The 18222-nt window shown below is 41.6% G+C and overlaps 1 protein-coding gene across 8 annotated transcripts in view; it reads left to right on the top strand.

Moving 5' to 3' along the window:
* Positions 1-14104, top strand: part of LOC118394392 (uncharacterized) — a 59043-nt gene extending 44939 nt beyond the window's left edge. For 3 of the 8 annotated variants that reach the window (XM_052463202.1, XM_052463201.1, XM_052463204.1), the window contains exons 2-3: positions 12998-13091; positions 13247-14104. In XM_052463202.1, coding sequence (XP_052319162.1) covers positions 13002-13091; positions 13247-13513 — 357 coding nt within the window. In that variant the 5' untranslated portion in view covers positions 12998-13001 and the 3' untranslated portion in view covers positions 13514-14104. Of the gene's footprint in view, positions 1-2531; positions 2671-3528; positions 3623-3768; positions 4065-12034; positions 12173-12997; positions 13092-13246 lie in introns of those variants that run through there. The other 5 variants (XM_052463211.1, XM_052463212.1, XM_052463210.1 and 2 more) reach the window with 3 other exon arrangements.
* The last annotated feature ends 4118 nt before the right edge of the window (positions 14105-18222 follow it).

Genomic DNA, 18222 nt, shown 5'->3' with positions numbered 1-18222 from the left:
GTGTTTTTAACACTGTAAATTATGCACCGAGTTTGTGGAACGACAATTATTTATATCAGTGAAAACTGATTACACTTGCTTTTATTTGGTCTTCACCCACATCAGAAATAAATACTTGTGATTATTCATTTTTGTCGGCTCCAACACATGAATGTACTGTAAGGAAAGTACATCCTCATGATGTCAGGTTCTAACGGCAGTAAAATAATAATAATACTCATCATTGAAGGAAACTTTCCATCTCCAATGAAGGTGGTTTGAACAATTCAGGTTTCTTACTTTCTTTCTTTCAATACAAATTTGAAAAGACTGTAGATTAGTGTTCATTACTGTATTATCAATGTAAATAATGCGGTACAAGAAATATACTGTCTTCAAATGCTCCTTGGAATTGGGAAATACGAGTTTCCAGCTGGGAAATAACCACGTGGAACAACTCTCCCAAGTCGGAAAGTTAGAGATTGTTTTATTTATTTATTTCACCTTTATTTAACCAGGTAGGCCAGTTGAGAACAAGTTCTCATTTACAACTGCGACCTGGCCAAGCAGTGCGACATAAACACAGAGTTACACGTGGAATAAACAAACATACAGTCAATAACAGTTGAAAAGTCTATATACAGTATGTGCAAATGCAGTAAGTAAGATAAGGAGGTAAGGCAATAAATAGGCCATAGTGGAGAAGTAATTACAATTTAGCAATTAAACACTGGAGTAATAGATGTGCAGAAGATGAATGTGCAGTAGAGATACTGGGGTGAAAAGGAGCAAAAAAAAACAATATGGGGATGAGGTAGTTGGGTGGGCTATTTACAGATGGGCTATGTACAGGTGCAATGATCTGTAAGCTGAGTGAAGGATGCTTTGTTGCGAAATAGGAAGCCGAGTCTAGATTTAATTTTGGATTGGAGATGCTTAATGTGAGTCTGGAAGGAGAGTTTACAATCTAAACCAGACACCTAGGTATTTGTAGTTGTCCACATATTCTAAGTCAGAACCGTCCAGAGTAGTGATGCTGGACGGGCGGGCAGGTGCAGGCAGCGATCGGTTGAAGAGCATGCATTTAGTTTTACTTGTATTTAAGAGCAGTTGGAGGCCACGGAAGCAGTGTTGTATGGCATTGAAGCTCGTCTGGAGGGTTGTTAACACAGTGTAACACAGAGCGGCATCATTGATGTATACAAAAGAAGAAAGTCGGCCTGAGAATTGAACCCTGTGGCACCCCCATAGAGTCATTTGAGAAACCAAGGCTGTTGAATCTGCCGATACGAATGCAGTGATTGACAGAGTGGAAAGCCTTGGCCAGGTCGATGAAGACTACTGTCACAGTACTGTCTTTAATCGATGGCGGTTAAAATATTGTTTAGAACCTTGAGCATGGTTGAGGTGCACCCATGACCAGCTCGGAAACCAGATTCCATAGCGGAGAAGGTATGGTGGGATTCGAAATGGTCGGTGATCTGTCCTAGACAGGTTAACTTGGCTTTCGAAGACCTTAGAAAGCCAGGGTAGGACAGATATAGGTCTGTAACAGTTTGGTTCAGGTTGTCTCCCCCTTTGAAGGGGGATGACCGCGGCAGCTTTCAATCTTTGGGGATCTCAGACGATACGAAAAAGAGGTTGAACAGGCTATTAATAGGGGTGATGTTGATACCCGAGTTTGAGTTGTGACATTTCATCACTGACCTTTCACCTTTTCAACCAAAAGATGATCAAGCAAAATATATTTTGACAACGTCAAACTTGACTATATGGAGAATGTAGCTAGCTGGACCAATTGGATCAATGTTAAATTAGCTAAATGTATCATTACTAATGTTAGCTAGCTAAACTACCAAGCTAAAATTGCCATGGTTGAAGAATTGTTCAGATTTGAACAAGATCATGTCGGATTTTCCAGTTACAATGAGCATCTGCTTGCTGAAGGGAACAACAGTGTCATTCTTCATACTTAAAAAAGAAACTCACCAGTCACACAAACACTCAAAATTCAAGAACAATTTATCCCAAGCGACGGAAGGTTGTAGTCCAAAGGCACAATATTATGCACATGAGCAGTACTGGTACTTGGAAAACCTATATAGATCACTTCAAAGTAACAATATAATGATTGCCTAAAAAATGTAGATGGTGTTGAAACAATGATTTTTAAACAAGATTCAATACTTATCTATGTAGAATGCTTCTTAAAAGCTATGCTTAACAGCTAACTGGTTTCCATTAGCTAAATCATTTACAATGAATTTAAGGGCTAATTAGTCGCTAATACGTACGCAATGCAGAGGAACACTTAACCATCAAAAATGTGTAACTTTAACCTCTTTGAACTTTAAAATGATCACAAGGCCAGATCAGTCTTTAGCACCGTCAATGTGTCCAGCCAGATACACCAGATGAAAGTTAACTCTAATCTAGGCAATCTAATCCAAACTGTAAAAGCATTTTATTTTTCAAGATTCCAGTCAAATTAACTACCACGTGTTTTAAGGTTGTCTTGTGCATCTCAGTGTCCATTCAGCCCCAGTCTCCTCCTCCAATCACACACCCCCCCCCCCGTCTTTACCCTCTCCTCAGTGGGTATAAAAGAGGACGTTTATTTACCAACTTCACTTCATTTGGAACCTCCAGCCTCATCAATCCGATCCCCTGAACTACTGAACCACACGGACTGTGAGTATCAAAGTGGGACTTTAGCAACTTGAGTTTCTGGGTATAGCATGTCTCCTGCTGTATGTTGTGTAGCATGTCTCCTGCTGTATGTTGTGTAGCCTTGGCAACAACCGTATTGTCTGGTGTTCAGGGATACAGCCATTTTATTCAACCTAGCTTCCTTTTACGCTGAAAACAGATGTGGGAACTCTTAGTAGTGATTTTGAATTTGCTAAAAACTGAAATGTCTTTTGGTGGCCACTTAAACTCTTGCCAACATCAGGATGCCTCAATTGAGTGGAAGAGTGCTAGTCACTCAATTGAGATTCTGGGTTCGAGTCCTGGCTGCGACCGGGAGACCCATGGGGCGGCTCACAATTGGCCCAGCGTTGTCTGGGTTAGGGGAGGGTTTGTCCGCCAGGGATGTCCTTGACCCATCATGCACTAGTGACTCCTGTGGCAGGCCGGGCACAGTGCACGCTGACATGGTCGCCAGGTGTACGGTGTTTCCTCCGACACATTGGTGTGGCTGGCTTCCTGGTTAAATGGGCATTGTGTCAAGAAGCAATGCGGCTTGGCTGGGTTGTGTTTCAGAGGACGCATGGTTCTCGACCTTCGCCTCTCCCGAGTCTGTACGGGAGTTGCAGCGATGTGTAGACAAGATTAACTACCAATTGGATGCCATGAAATTGGGGGGGAAATAAAAAATAAAGAGTGCTATTCACCATTTGATAGGTGAATAGGCCATTATATTACTATTTCAAAAGTGATTAAATTACACATTTTTGCCATGGGAATATTTGCTTTAGGAATTTAGAAAAGGTTAGCTATATGTATTTTTTGCTAAGCAGAGTTTTATTTATTTATTCTTTATTTCAGAATCATGAGCAGGAACTACATGTCCAAGTATGATGAGATGCGTAAGGGAGACTACATGTGGTCCAATAACAAGGAATACAAGGCAGTTTTCCAGGTAGGTACATTTACAGATATGTAATCTGAAGTCAGCTATTGCTGAACCAGGACAGTGGCTCCCAAACTGTGTGGTAAAACTTCTTATTTTTTAATGGTTATTCGCATACACCATCCTTACCACAACCCTTTATGTCATCTGCACAGGAGGACGGAAACTTTGTCATCTATGGCTGGAGGCAGATGTGGTCCTCTGACACCCCGGGACAGCGCGATGCCTACCGCCTGTGCATGCAAGATGACAGCAACTTTGTCATGTACAAGAGGGATAACAAGATTATGTGGCAAACCAAGAGCCAGGCTCAAGGGTTCAAGATGTGCCGCATGTACCTGCGTAACGACGGCAACCTGGTCGTTGAGAAGGACGGAGAAGAAATGTGGAACTCTTCTTCCTCCAAGGGTCACAAGCAGTAAACGTTCTGAATCGGTCCAAAGGGGATCAAAGAAGATGACCTCTGTACATCTGTACCGTCAGTCAAATGCCTGTGTTCAAATATCCACATGAATATACCACTTAGAAATCAAGCTATGTGCTTTGCATGCTTTGTGTAAGTGTTATGCTAGTGTGGTTATTAAAACATAGCCTTGATGTATCTGATTCACAGTGAAATGATGATACAATAAACATTTTAAAAATGCCCCAAAACTGTCTTGTGAAGCATGTTTTTTAGTTTCTGATGGTGGTCTGTTTGATTTGATGAGCCCGATGAGAAATGCATCCTTTCCATGAAGTAATCACTGATCTCATAAAGTTGGCAAGAGGAAAGCATTAGGTTAACTTTGTTATACTTTATTTTGATAGATCATCTGTAGGGAACTACAGATACTATCAACATGTTGAGATAAATATATGTAAATAATAGCCTGCTAGGGTAACGGTAAATGTTAGGGCTATAAAACTTACATTTTGGATAGTCACAAATACAGTCACCAGGGAAAGTCTACTCACCCCTGCAGTTCACATTTTCCTTCCTTAAAATAAAATAAAATGCTTTAAATTGGGATTTTGTTTCACTGATCGACACAACCTACTCCACACTTTCAAAGTGGAAGAATAGTTTTTTTTTACTGAGAAATCTGGACTTGTCTTCATACCCTTTGCCATGGCAAACCTGAACGAGTCACTTACACAACATTTCTTTAAAGATGCACTGTGCAGGAATTGCGCTGCCATTTCCTGTTTGCAAAAGCACAAATAGTTCCCTAATTTCAGTTTGTGACAAAACAAGCAAGGATACGGTAGAGAATCATTGTACCATCTAAACCGCTGTGAAATATATATTTCCCATTACCAAAAAATACTGCATTTTCAGCTGGTGTACCAAACCGAAAGTTTAAAAAAACGTAAGAATAGGAAGCATAGAAATAATGCACGTAGAACAGATCTACCGCTTCTTAGACTTGCTTTCAATAAGAATGACAGATCTATAACGTAAATTTCTACGTGAATTTTGCCGGGTCACCCAAAAGTTAAATATTGCAGCTTTAAGAAGACTTTTCCTGTGTCCAATCACAGTGGTTCAAAACATTTAAATACACCAATGAGAAGATCTTTGCTGGAAATTCACTTAATGAAATGGGGACCATAGAGAGAACTTCTCTATGGTCCCCATTTCATTAAGTGAATTTCCAGCAAAGATCAAAATATGAGGAAGAAACTTCCAAAGAACTCAGATAAGGTTGGTGAAAGGCAAAGATTAGGAGAAGGCTACAAGGAAATGTATTACTCATTGAATATTCATTTGGGCACTGTCAGGGACATTATTGTGAAGTGGAAAAAGTTTACATTTCTGTCCATCCCGAATGCCAAGAGACTGGAGGCATGTGCAGCCTGTGTGGAGGTGAAGGCCTCACCTTCTTCCATTGTCAAGTGTCTTACATAGCAAGAAGAGATCCAGCATCTAACCCAAAGCCTGACGAAGAGAGAGCGCACAGCATTTAACCCAGCACCCCAGACAGTCAGCGAGACCACTACCGTGATGTCACCGCTGCTGGTCCAGGGACTGTGAGAGAGAGTGATCCCAGCACAGAGAGATGGAACCAGGAATGTCGACCACCAGAGCTCCAAAGCAGATGTCTCCCACCAGGCCTCGAGCTGCGATATGAAAGAAAGTGACAGCGAGACCGACAGTGAAGATGAGAGATGAAGACGACACCTACGAAAAAGTGCAGACAGCGAGTACACCGACCACTCCCCACAGTCCAACTGCAAGTAGGAAGAAGATGACCCTGCCCTTCCCTGATTACGTCCCCTCCACCCCTACCTCCCAAAGATGACCAGACCACCAGCATTGCCATCGTAGAAAAAGTGTGAAAACAAGTCAACTGAATTATTTATTACAAAACACATTTCAATATTCTCTGCAATATCACTATTCAAAGAAGAGGTATAATCTCAAGTCAGTAATTACTATGGTTAAAAATGATAAGAGTTTTGGAAACTTCATGTGAAATGTCTGGAAAACAAAGATTTAAATGAATTGAAGTTTGAAAGACAAAAAATATGTGAACTGAAAATATTAACAAAATCTGACAGAGTTTATCCAGAACAACAGAAATAAATCCTAAACAACTTTGAATATGAATTATATGAATTGAAAAATGAAAGATGCTTTTAAATGACTAATCTCTTTTCAACATTCACATTTTAAGCGGGTTTTGCCAGAATACATGCACCGGATGCCATAACAATGTATAACAAGAGAAGATAATGAAAATAAGATGTGAAACTGTTACTAATGAGAAAGGAAAAATAAAAGCTGTAAAACAAACATGCTCTGACATGTATAATAAAATGGTCTGATGAAACAAAAATGAATATCTAAAAAAAAAAACTCTTCAGCCATTAGGGGGAAAATAAATTCTCTTTTGGGTGAAATTACCAGAGAGGTTTTCCATGCAATTATTAAGCAACCGAACGTGGAAAGTCTCCTGGCCCTAATGGTCTACCTGCCAAATTGTATGTTATTTATCAATGGATGTGATTGACTAACATCTGCTTTTAATCAAGGTGTAACACAAGGCAATCTACAGTATGTAAATCATTTTACTGTGGGGTGATTACATTGCAGGATAGTAAACAAAGTGATATCCAGTCACACCTCAGGTTTTCTTTTTGCACACACAGAATTAGCATGATCTAGCACACAAGCTCAAGAAATTGACAATTATTAAATGTCTTTTAATTTCTATAATATGAAATGCCTTTCCTCTTGATTAGAGTTTCACATAAAATGTATTTGTGCAATTAGGATTAATAAAATCTCTTTAAAAAGCACAAGGCCTCTGCCAACTCTAGGCAATGTTGCTACAAAATCCTTTAGTAAGGGGGGAGGGATTTCTCACGCTGGAGCCTTGATTGTCCTCCTGGAAATGGACATATTCTTAGGACTAGCCCCCAGAGAATGGGCAGTCTGCCTTGCTATTGTGGCTCTGTTTCCATTCCCACTACCTGGAGGATTTCATGGCAGAAGTTAGGAAGGTATTTGATTCTCCGGTATCCGGGAGAGAGGCGGCCAGTAAACTTCTTGAATTATGTCAAAACTCCAGTAGTGTGGCAGACTATGCTGTTGATTTTGTGGCAGACTACGCAGTTGACGGTCCTGGCGCTTGCTGGACTTTCTTGGGCGCCCTGAAGCCTTCACAACAATTCAACCGCTCTCTTTGAAGTTCTTGATGATCCAATAAATGTTTGATTTAGGTGCAATCTTACTGGCAGCAATATCCTTGCCTGTGAAGCCCTTTTTGTGCAAAGCAATGATGACGGCACATTGAACAGTGATTCCAAGCACCACCCTCCTTTTGAAGCTTCCGGTCTGTCATTCGAACTCAGCCAGCATGACAGAGTGATCTCCAGCCTTGTCCTCGTCAACACTCATACATACCTGTGTTAACGAGAGAATCACTGACATGTCAGCTGGTCCTTTTGTGGCAGGGCTGAAATGCAGTGGAAATGTTTTTTGGGAATTCAGTTCATTTGCATGGCAAATAGGGACTTTGCAATTAGTTGCAATTAATCTGATCACTCTTCATAACATTCTGGAGTATATGCAAATTGCCATCATACAAACTGAGGCAGCAGACTTTGTGAAAATTCATATTTGTGTCATTCTCAAAACTTTTGGCCACAACTGTACAACTATTTAAGGAAAAGAGTACCAGTCAAACCGGTCCTTGTTGGCCATTTGAGGTGGACGTGTCTGTGTCCCCATCTCCCTCTCTTGCTGGTGAGAAGCCAAGACCATGACAGCGTAGCCGACATTGTGGCATAGCAGCCACTTGAAGGTTTGACCACGGTATTTGCCGAACTTCATGGCACTCTCACTTGTCCACCAGTTGGCTATCATACGGGTCACCCCTCTGGCGACCACACAAGCCTTTGCCTTCGCTTTCACTTGTCGTGGCTTCAGCATCCAGACGACACCTGTACACTCTTTCTCCTGGATGGTCCTGGCAACCCTGGCATTCTCTTCAGATGCCCTCAGGGTGAGGGCACCAGAGGGCTCCAAGCGGAAAGCAGGGGGTGTGATCGTAATCCATTATTCCTTTCATTAAGAGATTATTCACACATATACACATACATTGTTATTTGTTGACAGCAATACACAGTGGACCACATAGCTACGCTGCTTATCGTTTTCAAGTAACTCAACGAATGACACTCACCTTAATTCACCTAAATACACAACTGTGTTCGAAAACCGGGATGAAATATAGCTAATGTTACCTTTACGACTATCTTTCTCACAACTACTTGGAATGATTGAGAACTGTCCAGAATTTCTCCGTGGATTTTGTGGGGAGGCGGGACATGAACGACAGATAAGAATCTCATTGGTGGCATAATTTGCAACATGACCAATCCGTCTCTGCACCCCAAAAATGCAACAAAGTTAACTAGCCAATGAGGTGAGCCAAAGATTGCAACAAAAAAGCAACAGATAGCAACGAAGATTCCCTGGCTCAGAGCGGCCATCTTTAACAGGCCTGGGGGCCCCACAGGGCTCGTGGAGCACCTTAACAGACTTTACAGGGCCCCCAAAGATGGCTCAAATGAACTTGATGTAAACATGTTAAATAAGCACACTGGGCCTTTAAGAAACGTATAACAGAGGATGACACGCAAAATTCGTGAAGCGTTCCTGACCCTTTTTGCCCCTATAGGTAATGTTTTTTTGGGGGGGGACATCTATTTTCCCGCTAATATTACCCATAAAAAAATATTTGTTTTTTAAATCCCATCGACTTCAATATCAAGTCAGTTGTTGAGGAAATTGCACCATAATGGCAGTTTATCTGTATTTTTTGCCCACATTTTCCCCAAAATATATCCAAAATAACCCCGAGATGTAATTTTTTACATTCTTCCTTTGACTTCTTGTTCATTTTGTTCCAATACTGCCGTCTGGTGGCCATATAGCACTATTGCATCCATTGGCTTTAGAGCTTGTCTCTATCACTGACACTGTCAGCCAATCCGATGACTAGCTTGTCTCGAATACCTAAAAGCTACCAAAAGCCACCAACGGGGATGCGAATGTGTCTCGATTAACTCGAACCAACCAACGTCGCCGATTTGACGTCTGGTCCAATCATATTCGGGGGGCAGCTGGTGGGTCATGGAGCCTGGGTCGAGGGAGGCCGGGTCATGGGTCCCGGGTCTAGGGAGGCTGAGTCATTGAGCATGGGTCTAGGGAGGCCGGGTCATTGATCCCATGTCGAGGGAGGCCGGGTCATGGATCCGGGTCTAGGGAGGCCGGGTCATTGATCCCATGTCGAGGGAGGCCGGGTCATGGATCCGGGTCATTGTTCACACAGTGTTGTTTAACACTGTAAATGATTTGAGAAGTTACACTTCTCAAAATGCACCAAGTTTGTGGAACGACAATTATTTATATCAGTGAAAACTGATTACACTTGCTTTTATTTGGTCTTCACCCACATCAGAAATAAATACTTGTGATTATTAATTTCTGTCGGCTCCAACGCATGAATGTACTGTAAGGAAAGTACATCCTCATGATGTCAGGTTCTAACGGCAGTAAAATAATAATAATACTCATCATTGAAGGGAAACTTTCCATCTCCAATGAAGGTGGTTTGAACAATTCAGGTTTCTTACTTTCTTTCTTTCAATACAAATTTGAAAAGACTGTAGATTAGTGTTCATTACTGTGTATTATCAATGTAAATAATGCGGTACAAGAAATATACTGTCTTCAAATGCTCCTTGGAATTGGGAAATACGAGTTTCCAGCTGGGAAATAACCACGTGGAACAACTCTCCCAAGTCGGAAAGTTAGAGATTGTTTTATTTATTTATTTCACCTTTATTTAACCAGATAGGCCAGTTGAGAACAAGTTCTCATTTACAACTGCGACCTGGCCAAGCAGTGCGACATAAACACAGAGTTACACATGGAATAAACAAACATACAGTCAATAACAGTTGGAAAGTCTATATACAGTATGTGAAAATGCAGTAAGATAAGGGAGGTAAGGCAATAAATAGGCCATAGTGGAGAAGTAATTACAATTTAGCAATTAAACACTGGAGTAATAGATGTGCAGAAGATGAATGTGCAGTAGAGATACTGGGGTGAAAAGGAGCAAAAAAAAAACAATATGGGGATGAGGTAGTTGGGTGGGCTATTTACAGATGGGCTATGTACAGGTGCAATGATCTGTAAGCTGAGTGAAGGATGCTTTGTTGCGAAATAGGAAGCCGAGTCTAGATTTAATTTTGGATTGGAGATGCTTAATGTGAGTCTGGAAGGAGAGTTTACAATCTAAACCAGACACCTAGGTATTTGTAGTTGTCCACATATTCTAAGTCAGAACCGTCCAGAGTAGTGATGCTGGACGGGCGGGCAGGTGCAGGCAGCGATCGGTTGAAGAGCATGCATTTAGTTTTACTTGTATTTAAGAGCAGTTGGAGGCCACGGAAGCAGTGTTGTAGGGCATTGAAGCTCGTCTGGAGGGTTGTTAACACAGTGTAACACAGAGCGGCATTATTGATGTATACAAAGAAGAAAGTCGGCCTGAGAATTGAACCCTGTGGCACCCCCATAGAGACTGCCATAGACTGCCCTGTGGCACCCCATAGAGTCATTTGAGAAACCAAGGCTGTTGAATCTGCCGATAAAAATGCAGTGATTGACAGAGTGGAAAGCCTTGGCCAGGTCGATGAAGACTACTGTCACAGTACTGTCTTTAATCAATGGCGGTTAAAATATTGTTTAGAACCTTGAGCATGGTTGAGGTGCACCCATGACCAGCTCGGAAACCAGATTCCATAGCGGAGAAGGTATGGTGGGATTCGAAATGGTCGGTGATCTGTCCTAGACAGGTTAACTTGGCTTTCGAAGACCTTAGAAAGCCAGGGTAGGACAGATATAGGTCTCTAACAGTTTGGTTCTAGGTTGTCTCCCCCTTTGAAGAGGGGGATGACCGCGGCAGCTTTCCAATCTTTGGGGATCTCAGACGAAACGAAAAAGAGGTTGAACAGGCTATTAATAGGGGTGATGTTGATACCCGAGTTTGAGTTGTGACATTTCATCACTGACCTTTCACCTTTTCAACCAAAAGATGATCAAGCAAAATATATTTTTGACGATATCAAACTTGACTATATGGAGAATGTAGCTAGCTGGACCAATTGGAGCAATGTTAAGTTAGCTAAATGTATAATTACTAATGTTAGCTAGCTAAACTACCAAGCTAAAATTGCCATGGTTGAAGAATTGTTCAGATTTGAACAAGATCATGTCGGATTTTCCAGTTACGATGAGCATCTGCTTGCTGAAGGGAACAACAGTGTCATTCTTCATACTTAAAAAGAAACTCACCAGTCACACAAACACTCAACATTCAAGACCAATTTATCCGAAACGACGGAAAGGTTGTAGTCCAAAAGGCACAATATTATGCACATGAGCAGTACTGGTACTTGGAAAAACCTATATAGATCACTTCAAAGTAACAATATAATGATTGCCTAAAAAAGGTAGATGGTGTTGAAACAATGATTTTTAAACAATATTCAATACTTATCTATGTAGAATGCTTCTTAAAAGCTATGCTTAACAGCTAACTGGTTTCCATTAGCTAAATCATTTACAATGAATTTAAGGGCTAATTAGTCGCTAATACGTACGCAATGCAGAGGAACACTTAACCATCAAAAATGTGTAACTTTAAACTCTTTGAACTTTAAAATGATCACAAGGCCAGATCAGTCTTTAGCACCGTCAATGTGTCCAGCCAGATACACCAGATGAAAGTTAACTCTAATCTAGGCAATCTAATCCAAACTGTAAAAGCATTTTATTTTTCAAGATTCCAGTCAAATTAACTACCACGTGTTTTAAGGTTGTCTTGTGCATCTCAGTGTCCATTCAGCCCCAGTCTCCTCCTCCAATCACACCCCCACCCCCCGTCTTTACCCTCTCCTCAGTGGGTATAAAAGAGGAGGTTTATTTACCAACTTCACTTCATTTGGAACCTCCAGCCTCATCAATCCGATCCCCTGAACTACTGAACCACACGGACTGTGAGTATCAAAGTGGGACTTTAGCAACTTGAGTTTCTGGGTATAAAGCATGTCTCCTGCTGTATGTTGTGTAGCCTTAGCAACAACCGTATTGTCTGGTGTTCAGGGATACAGCCATTTTATTCAACCTCACTTCCTTTTACGCTGAAAACAGATGTGGGAACTCTTACGCCTGCTACGTTAAGTTATATTTTGTGTTACAGGTGATAACGCCAAGTAGTGATTTTGAATTTGCTAAAAACTGAAATGTCTTTTGGTGGCCACTTAAACTCTTGCCAACAGTCAGGATGCCTCAATTGAGTCCCGGCTGCGACCGGGAGACCCATGGGGCGGCTCACAATTGGCCCAGCGTTGTCTGGTTTAGGGGAGGGTTTGTCGGCCAGGGATGTCCTTGACCCATCATGTACTAGTGACTCCTGTGGCAGGCCGGGCGCAGTGCACGCTGACATGGTCGCCAGGTGTACGGTGTTTCCTCCGACACATTGGTGTGGCTGGCTTCCTGGTTAAATGGGCATTGTGTCAAGAAGCAATGCGGCTTGGCTGGGTTGTGTTTCAGAGGACGCATGGTTCTCGACCTTTGCCTCTCCCGAATCCGTACGGGAGTTGCAGCGATGTGTAGACAAGATTAACTACCAATTGGATGCCATGAAATTGGGGGGGAAATAAAAAATAAAGAGTGCTATTCTAGGCCATTATATTACTATTTCAAAAGTGATTAAATTACACATTTTTGCCATGGGAATATTTGCTTTAGGAATTTAGAAAAGGTTAGCTATATGTATTTTTTTGCTAAGCAGAGTTTTATTTATTTATACTTTATTTCAGAATCATGAGCAGGAACTACATGTCCAAGTATGATGAGATGCGTAAGGGAGACTACATGTGGTCCAATAACAAGGAATACAAGGCAGTTTTCCAGGTAGGTACATTTACAGATACAGACCATATGTAATCTGAAGTCAGCTATTGCTGAACCAGGACAGTGGCTCCCAAACTGTGTGGTAAAACTTCTTATTTTTTAATGGTTATTCGCATACACCATCCTTACCACAACCCTTTATGTCATCTGCACAGGAGGACGGAAACTTTGTCATCTATGGCTGGAGGCAGATGTGGTCCTCTGACACCGCGGGACAGCGCGACGCCTACCGCCTGTGCATGCAAGATGACAGCAACTTTGTCATGTACAAGAGGGATAACAAGATTATGTGGCAAACCAAGAGCCAGGCTCAAGGGTTCAAGATGTGCCGCATGTACCTGCGTAACGACGGCAACCTGGTCGTTGAGAAGGACGGAGAAGAAATGTGGAACTCTTCTTCCTCCAAGGGTCACAAGCAGTAAACGTTCTGAATGGGTCCAAACGGGCATCAAAGAAGATGACCTCTGTACATCTGTACCGTCAGTCAAATGCCTGTGTTCAAATATCCACATGAATATACCACTTAGAAATCAAGCGATGTGCTTTGCATGCTTCGTGTAAGTGTTATGCTAGTGTGGTTATTAAAACATAGCCTTGATGTATCTGATTCACAGTGAAATGATGATACAATAAACCTTTTAAAAATGCCCCAAAACTGTCTTGTGAAGCATGTTTTTTAGTTTCTGATGGTGGTCTGTTTGATTTGATGGGCCCGATGAGAAATGCATCCTTTCCATGAAGTAATCACTGATCTCATAAAGTTGGCAAGAGGAAAGCATTAGGTTAACTTTGTTATACTTTATTTTGATAGATCATCTGTAGGGAACTACAGATACTATCAACATGTTGAGATAAATATATGTAAATAATAGCCTGCTAGGGTAACGGTAAATGTTAGGGCTATAAAACTTACATTTTGGATAGTCACAAATACAGTCACCAGGGAAAGTCTACTCACCCCTGCAGTTCACATTTTTCCTTCCTTAAAATAAAATAAAAATGCATTAAATTGGGATTTTGTTTCACTGATCGACACAACCTACTCCACACTTTCAAAGTAGAAGAATAGTTTTTTTTACTGAGAAATCTGGACTTGTCTTCATACCCTTTGTCATGGCAAACCTAAACGAGTCACTTACACAACATTTCTTTAAAGATGCACTGTGCAGGAATTGCGCTGCCATTTCCTGTTTGCAACCAAACCGAAAGTTTTAAAAAACGTAAGAATGGGAAGCATAGAAATAACGCACATAGAACAGATCTACCGCTTCTTAGAATTGCTTTCAATAAGAATGACAGATCTATAACGTAAATTTCTACGTGAATTTTGACGGGTCACCCAAAAAAGTTACATATTGCAGCTTTAAGAAGACTTTTCCTGTGTCCAATCACAGTTGTTCAAAACATTTAAATACACCAATAAGAAGATCTTTGCTGGAAATTCACTTAATGAAATGGGGACCAGTCCCCATTTCATTAAGTGAATTTCCAGCAAAGATCTTCTCATTGGTGTATTTAAAAGTGATTTGTTTTTAAATGAACATGACTTAATTAACATAAGTCTATGCAACATTAACCAATTAAAATGAGGTTTTTGCAGTAGGCTATAGGCCCAATACATTATCACTACGCTTGAATTGCCCTGCCAATGTTCTGAGACCATTTTGAAATTATATTTCAACATGTTAGGTATATGATCACACATGTAATAGATCATTTGTTGTATTACTTGTGAGGCACAGCTGAGTGAGCGTAATAATTAGCTTTTTTTACTGGGCTGATGACCTGCATCTGATGGTCAGTCTGTGTGGAGGAAGCAGCGGTAAGGTCTCACCCATCTCACTGTCCTTCCTCTCTCCCTCCCTCCGCTGAGAAAAGAGGACATGGTCTTCCAGCTAATGGCGAAACTTCATGCACCAATTTCTGTTGAACGGCAGCCTCGGGTAAACTCAATAGTGGTAGATGTGTATTTTATTAACAACAGCTGGTGCATGATCTCTGATATTAAAGGAAGTCTCGAGGCTCTGCTCACCTGAGGTAGAATACCTCATGATAAGCTAGTGTAGACCATACTTTTTTTTTTACCAAGACAGGTTTCATCTATATTTTTTATGTAGCTGTCTATTTACCAGCACAAAATGATGTTGGTACTAAGACCGCACTTTAAATTCTTTATAGAGCCATAAGCAAACAAGAAAATGCTCATCCAGAGGCAGTGCTCCTTGTGGCTGGTGATCTTAATTCAGGGAAACTGAAATCTATTTTATCTCATTACGAGATCACCTTTAATCTACACAGAAGCTCATATAAAGCTATCCCTCTCCCTCCATTTGGCAAATGTGACTATAACTCGAACTTCCTGATTCCTGCTTACGAGCAAAAACAGGAAGTACCAGTGATAGTTCAAACAGAAGTGGTTTGATGAAGTGGATGCTAAGCTACAGAATGGAATATGTTTTCCGGGATTCGTCCAATGGCATTGAGGATTTTACCACATCAGCTTAATTTAATAAGTGCATCAACGACATCGTCCCCACAGCGGCCGTATGTACATATCCCAACCAGAAGCCATGGATTAGCAACTTCTACACTGATCTAAAGGCTAGAGCTGCCACTTTCAAGGATTGCAACACTAATCCGGACACAAATCCCGCTACGACTTCTGATAAGCCATCAAACAGGCAAAGCGCCACTAAGATCGAATCCTACTACCCTGGCTTTGACACTCGTCAGATGTGGCTGGGCTTGCAAACTATCGTGGATTACAAAGGGAAACCCAGCCGCAAGCTGCCCAGTGACATGAGCCTACCAAATGAGCTAAATGCCTTCTATGCTTGCTTTGAGGCAAGCGACACTGAACCATGCATGACAGCACCAGCTGTTCCAGACAAATGTGTGATCACGCTATTCGTAGCTGATGTAAGACCTTTAAACAGGTTAACAAATGGATTACCAGGACGCATACTCAGAGCATTGGCTGACCAGCTGGCAAGTGTCTTCATTTATATTTTTAACCTCTCCCTGACCCCGTCTGTAATATCTACATGTTTCAAGCAGACCACCATAGTCCCTGTGCCCAAGAACGCCAAGGTAACCTGTCTAAATGACTATCGCCCCGGAGCACTCAGATCTGTAGCCAGGAAATGCTTTGAAAGGCTGGTCATGGCTCACATCAACATCATCATCCCAGACACCCTGGATCCACTCCAATTTGCACACCACCCCAACAGATCCACAGATGACGCAATCTCTATTGCACTCCACACTGCCCTCTCTCCCCCGGACAAGAGGAACACCAATGTGAGAATGCTGTTCATTGACTACAGCTGAGCGTTCAGCACCAAATCATAAAATAAAATGTTATTGGTCACATATATGCTTCTACACCTGCATTGCTTGCTGTTTGGGGTTTTAGGCTGGGTTTCTGTACAGCACTTTGAGATATCAGCTGATGTACGAAGGGCTATATAAATAAATTTGATTTGATATACATGGTTAGCAGATGCTAATGCGAGTGTAGCGAAATGCTTGTGCTTCTCGTTCCGACAATGCAGTAATATCTAACAAGTAATCTAACAAATTCACAACAACTACCTTATTCACACAAATGTAAAGGGATTAATAGGAATATGTTCATATAAATATATGGATGAGTGATGACCGTGCGGCATAGGCAAGATGCAGTAGATGGTATAGAGCAGTATATACATATGAGATGTAAACATTATTAAAGTACTGTTATTTAAAGTGACTAATGATAGGCATAGCCAAGATGTAGTAGATGGCATAGAACAGTATATAAATATGAGTTGAGTAATGTAGGATATGTAAACATTATTAAAGTGGCGTTATTTAAGGTGACTAGTGATACCTTTATTAAGTAAATTTATTAAAAGGGCCAGAGATGTGAGTCTGTATGTTGACAGCAGCCTCTCTATGTTAGTGATGGCTATTTACCAGTCTGATGGCCTTGAGATTGAAGCTGTTTTTCAGTCTCTCGGTCCCTGCTTTGATGCACCTGTACTGACCTCGCCTTCTGGATGATAGCATGAACAAATACACAGTAGTCTGACACTAACTTATTCCTTTTAACTCCAAGTGGGGCAAATGGCCTATATATTGGGCCTACAGTTTGATAAATCTCCTTTCTGTAAATGTAATTTACAAATTAATACCGGTATTCTTCAAAGTAGCTACTCCTTGACGGTAATTTGTGTCCTGTCATCAACAAAATGGTTCATAACATTAGTAATTTCTACTGCACTCGAAGCCAGGTCATTGGGATTAATAATTGACAGTTGTCAACAGAAGAGTTACCTATAGTCAGGTCCAAAATGATTGGAACCCTTGATAAAGATGAGCTAAAAAACATTTGGTACCATTCCCCAGATCTGTGCTTCGACACAATCCTGTCTCAGAGCTCTACAGAGACTTCCTTCAACGTCATGGCTTTTTTTGCTCTGACATGCACTGTCAACTGTGGGACCCTATATTTCTGAGTACTAATTAGTGGAAAAAAAGATTAGAATTGGAGATTGATACACAGCCATGGACACTGACTTAAACCTACAGAAAACCTACAAATGTTTCTGCAGCATTGAAGGTCCCCAAGAACACAGTGGCCTCCATCATTCTTAAATGGAAGAAGTTTAGAACTACCAAGACTCTTCCTAGATCTGGCCGCCCTGCCAAGGAATCGGGGGAAAAGGGCCTTGGTCAGGGAGGTGACCATGAACCCGATGGTCACTCTGACAGAGCTCCAGAGTTTCTCTGTGGAGATGGGAGAACCTTCCAGAAGAACAACCATGTCTGCAGCACTCCACCAATCAGGTCTTTATGGTAGAGTGGCCAGAGGGAAGCAACTCCTCAGTAAAAGCGGCGCAGGTCCTAATCCAGGCACTTGTCATCTCCCGTCTGGATTACTGCAACTCGCTGTTGGCTGGGCTCCCTGCCTGTGCCATTAAACCCCTACAACTCATCCAGAACGCCGCAGCCCGTCTGGTGTTCAACCTTCCCAAGTTCTCTCACGTCACCCCGCTCCTCCGCTCTCTCCACTGGCTTCCAGTTGAAGCTCGCATCCGCTACAAGACCATGGTGCTTGCCTACGGAGCTGTGAGGGGAACGGCACCTC

The sequence above is a fragment of the Oncorhynchus keta genome, chromosome 15 (assembly GCF_023373465.1).
Source record: "Oncorhynchus keta strain PuntledgeMale-10-30-2019 chromosome 15, Oket_V2, whole genome shotgun sequence".
Lineage (NCBI taxonomy): Eukaryota > Metazoa > Chordata > Actinopteri > Salmoniformes > Salmonidae > Oncorhynchus > Oncorhynchus keta.
Note: the sequence above shows the minus strand (reverse complement) of the source record. Positions and strands in the feature narration are given on the sequence as shown.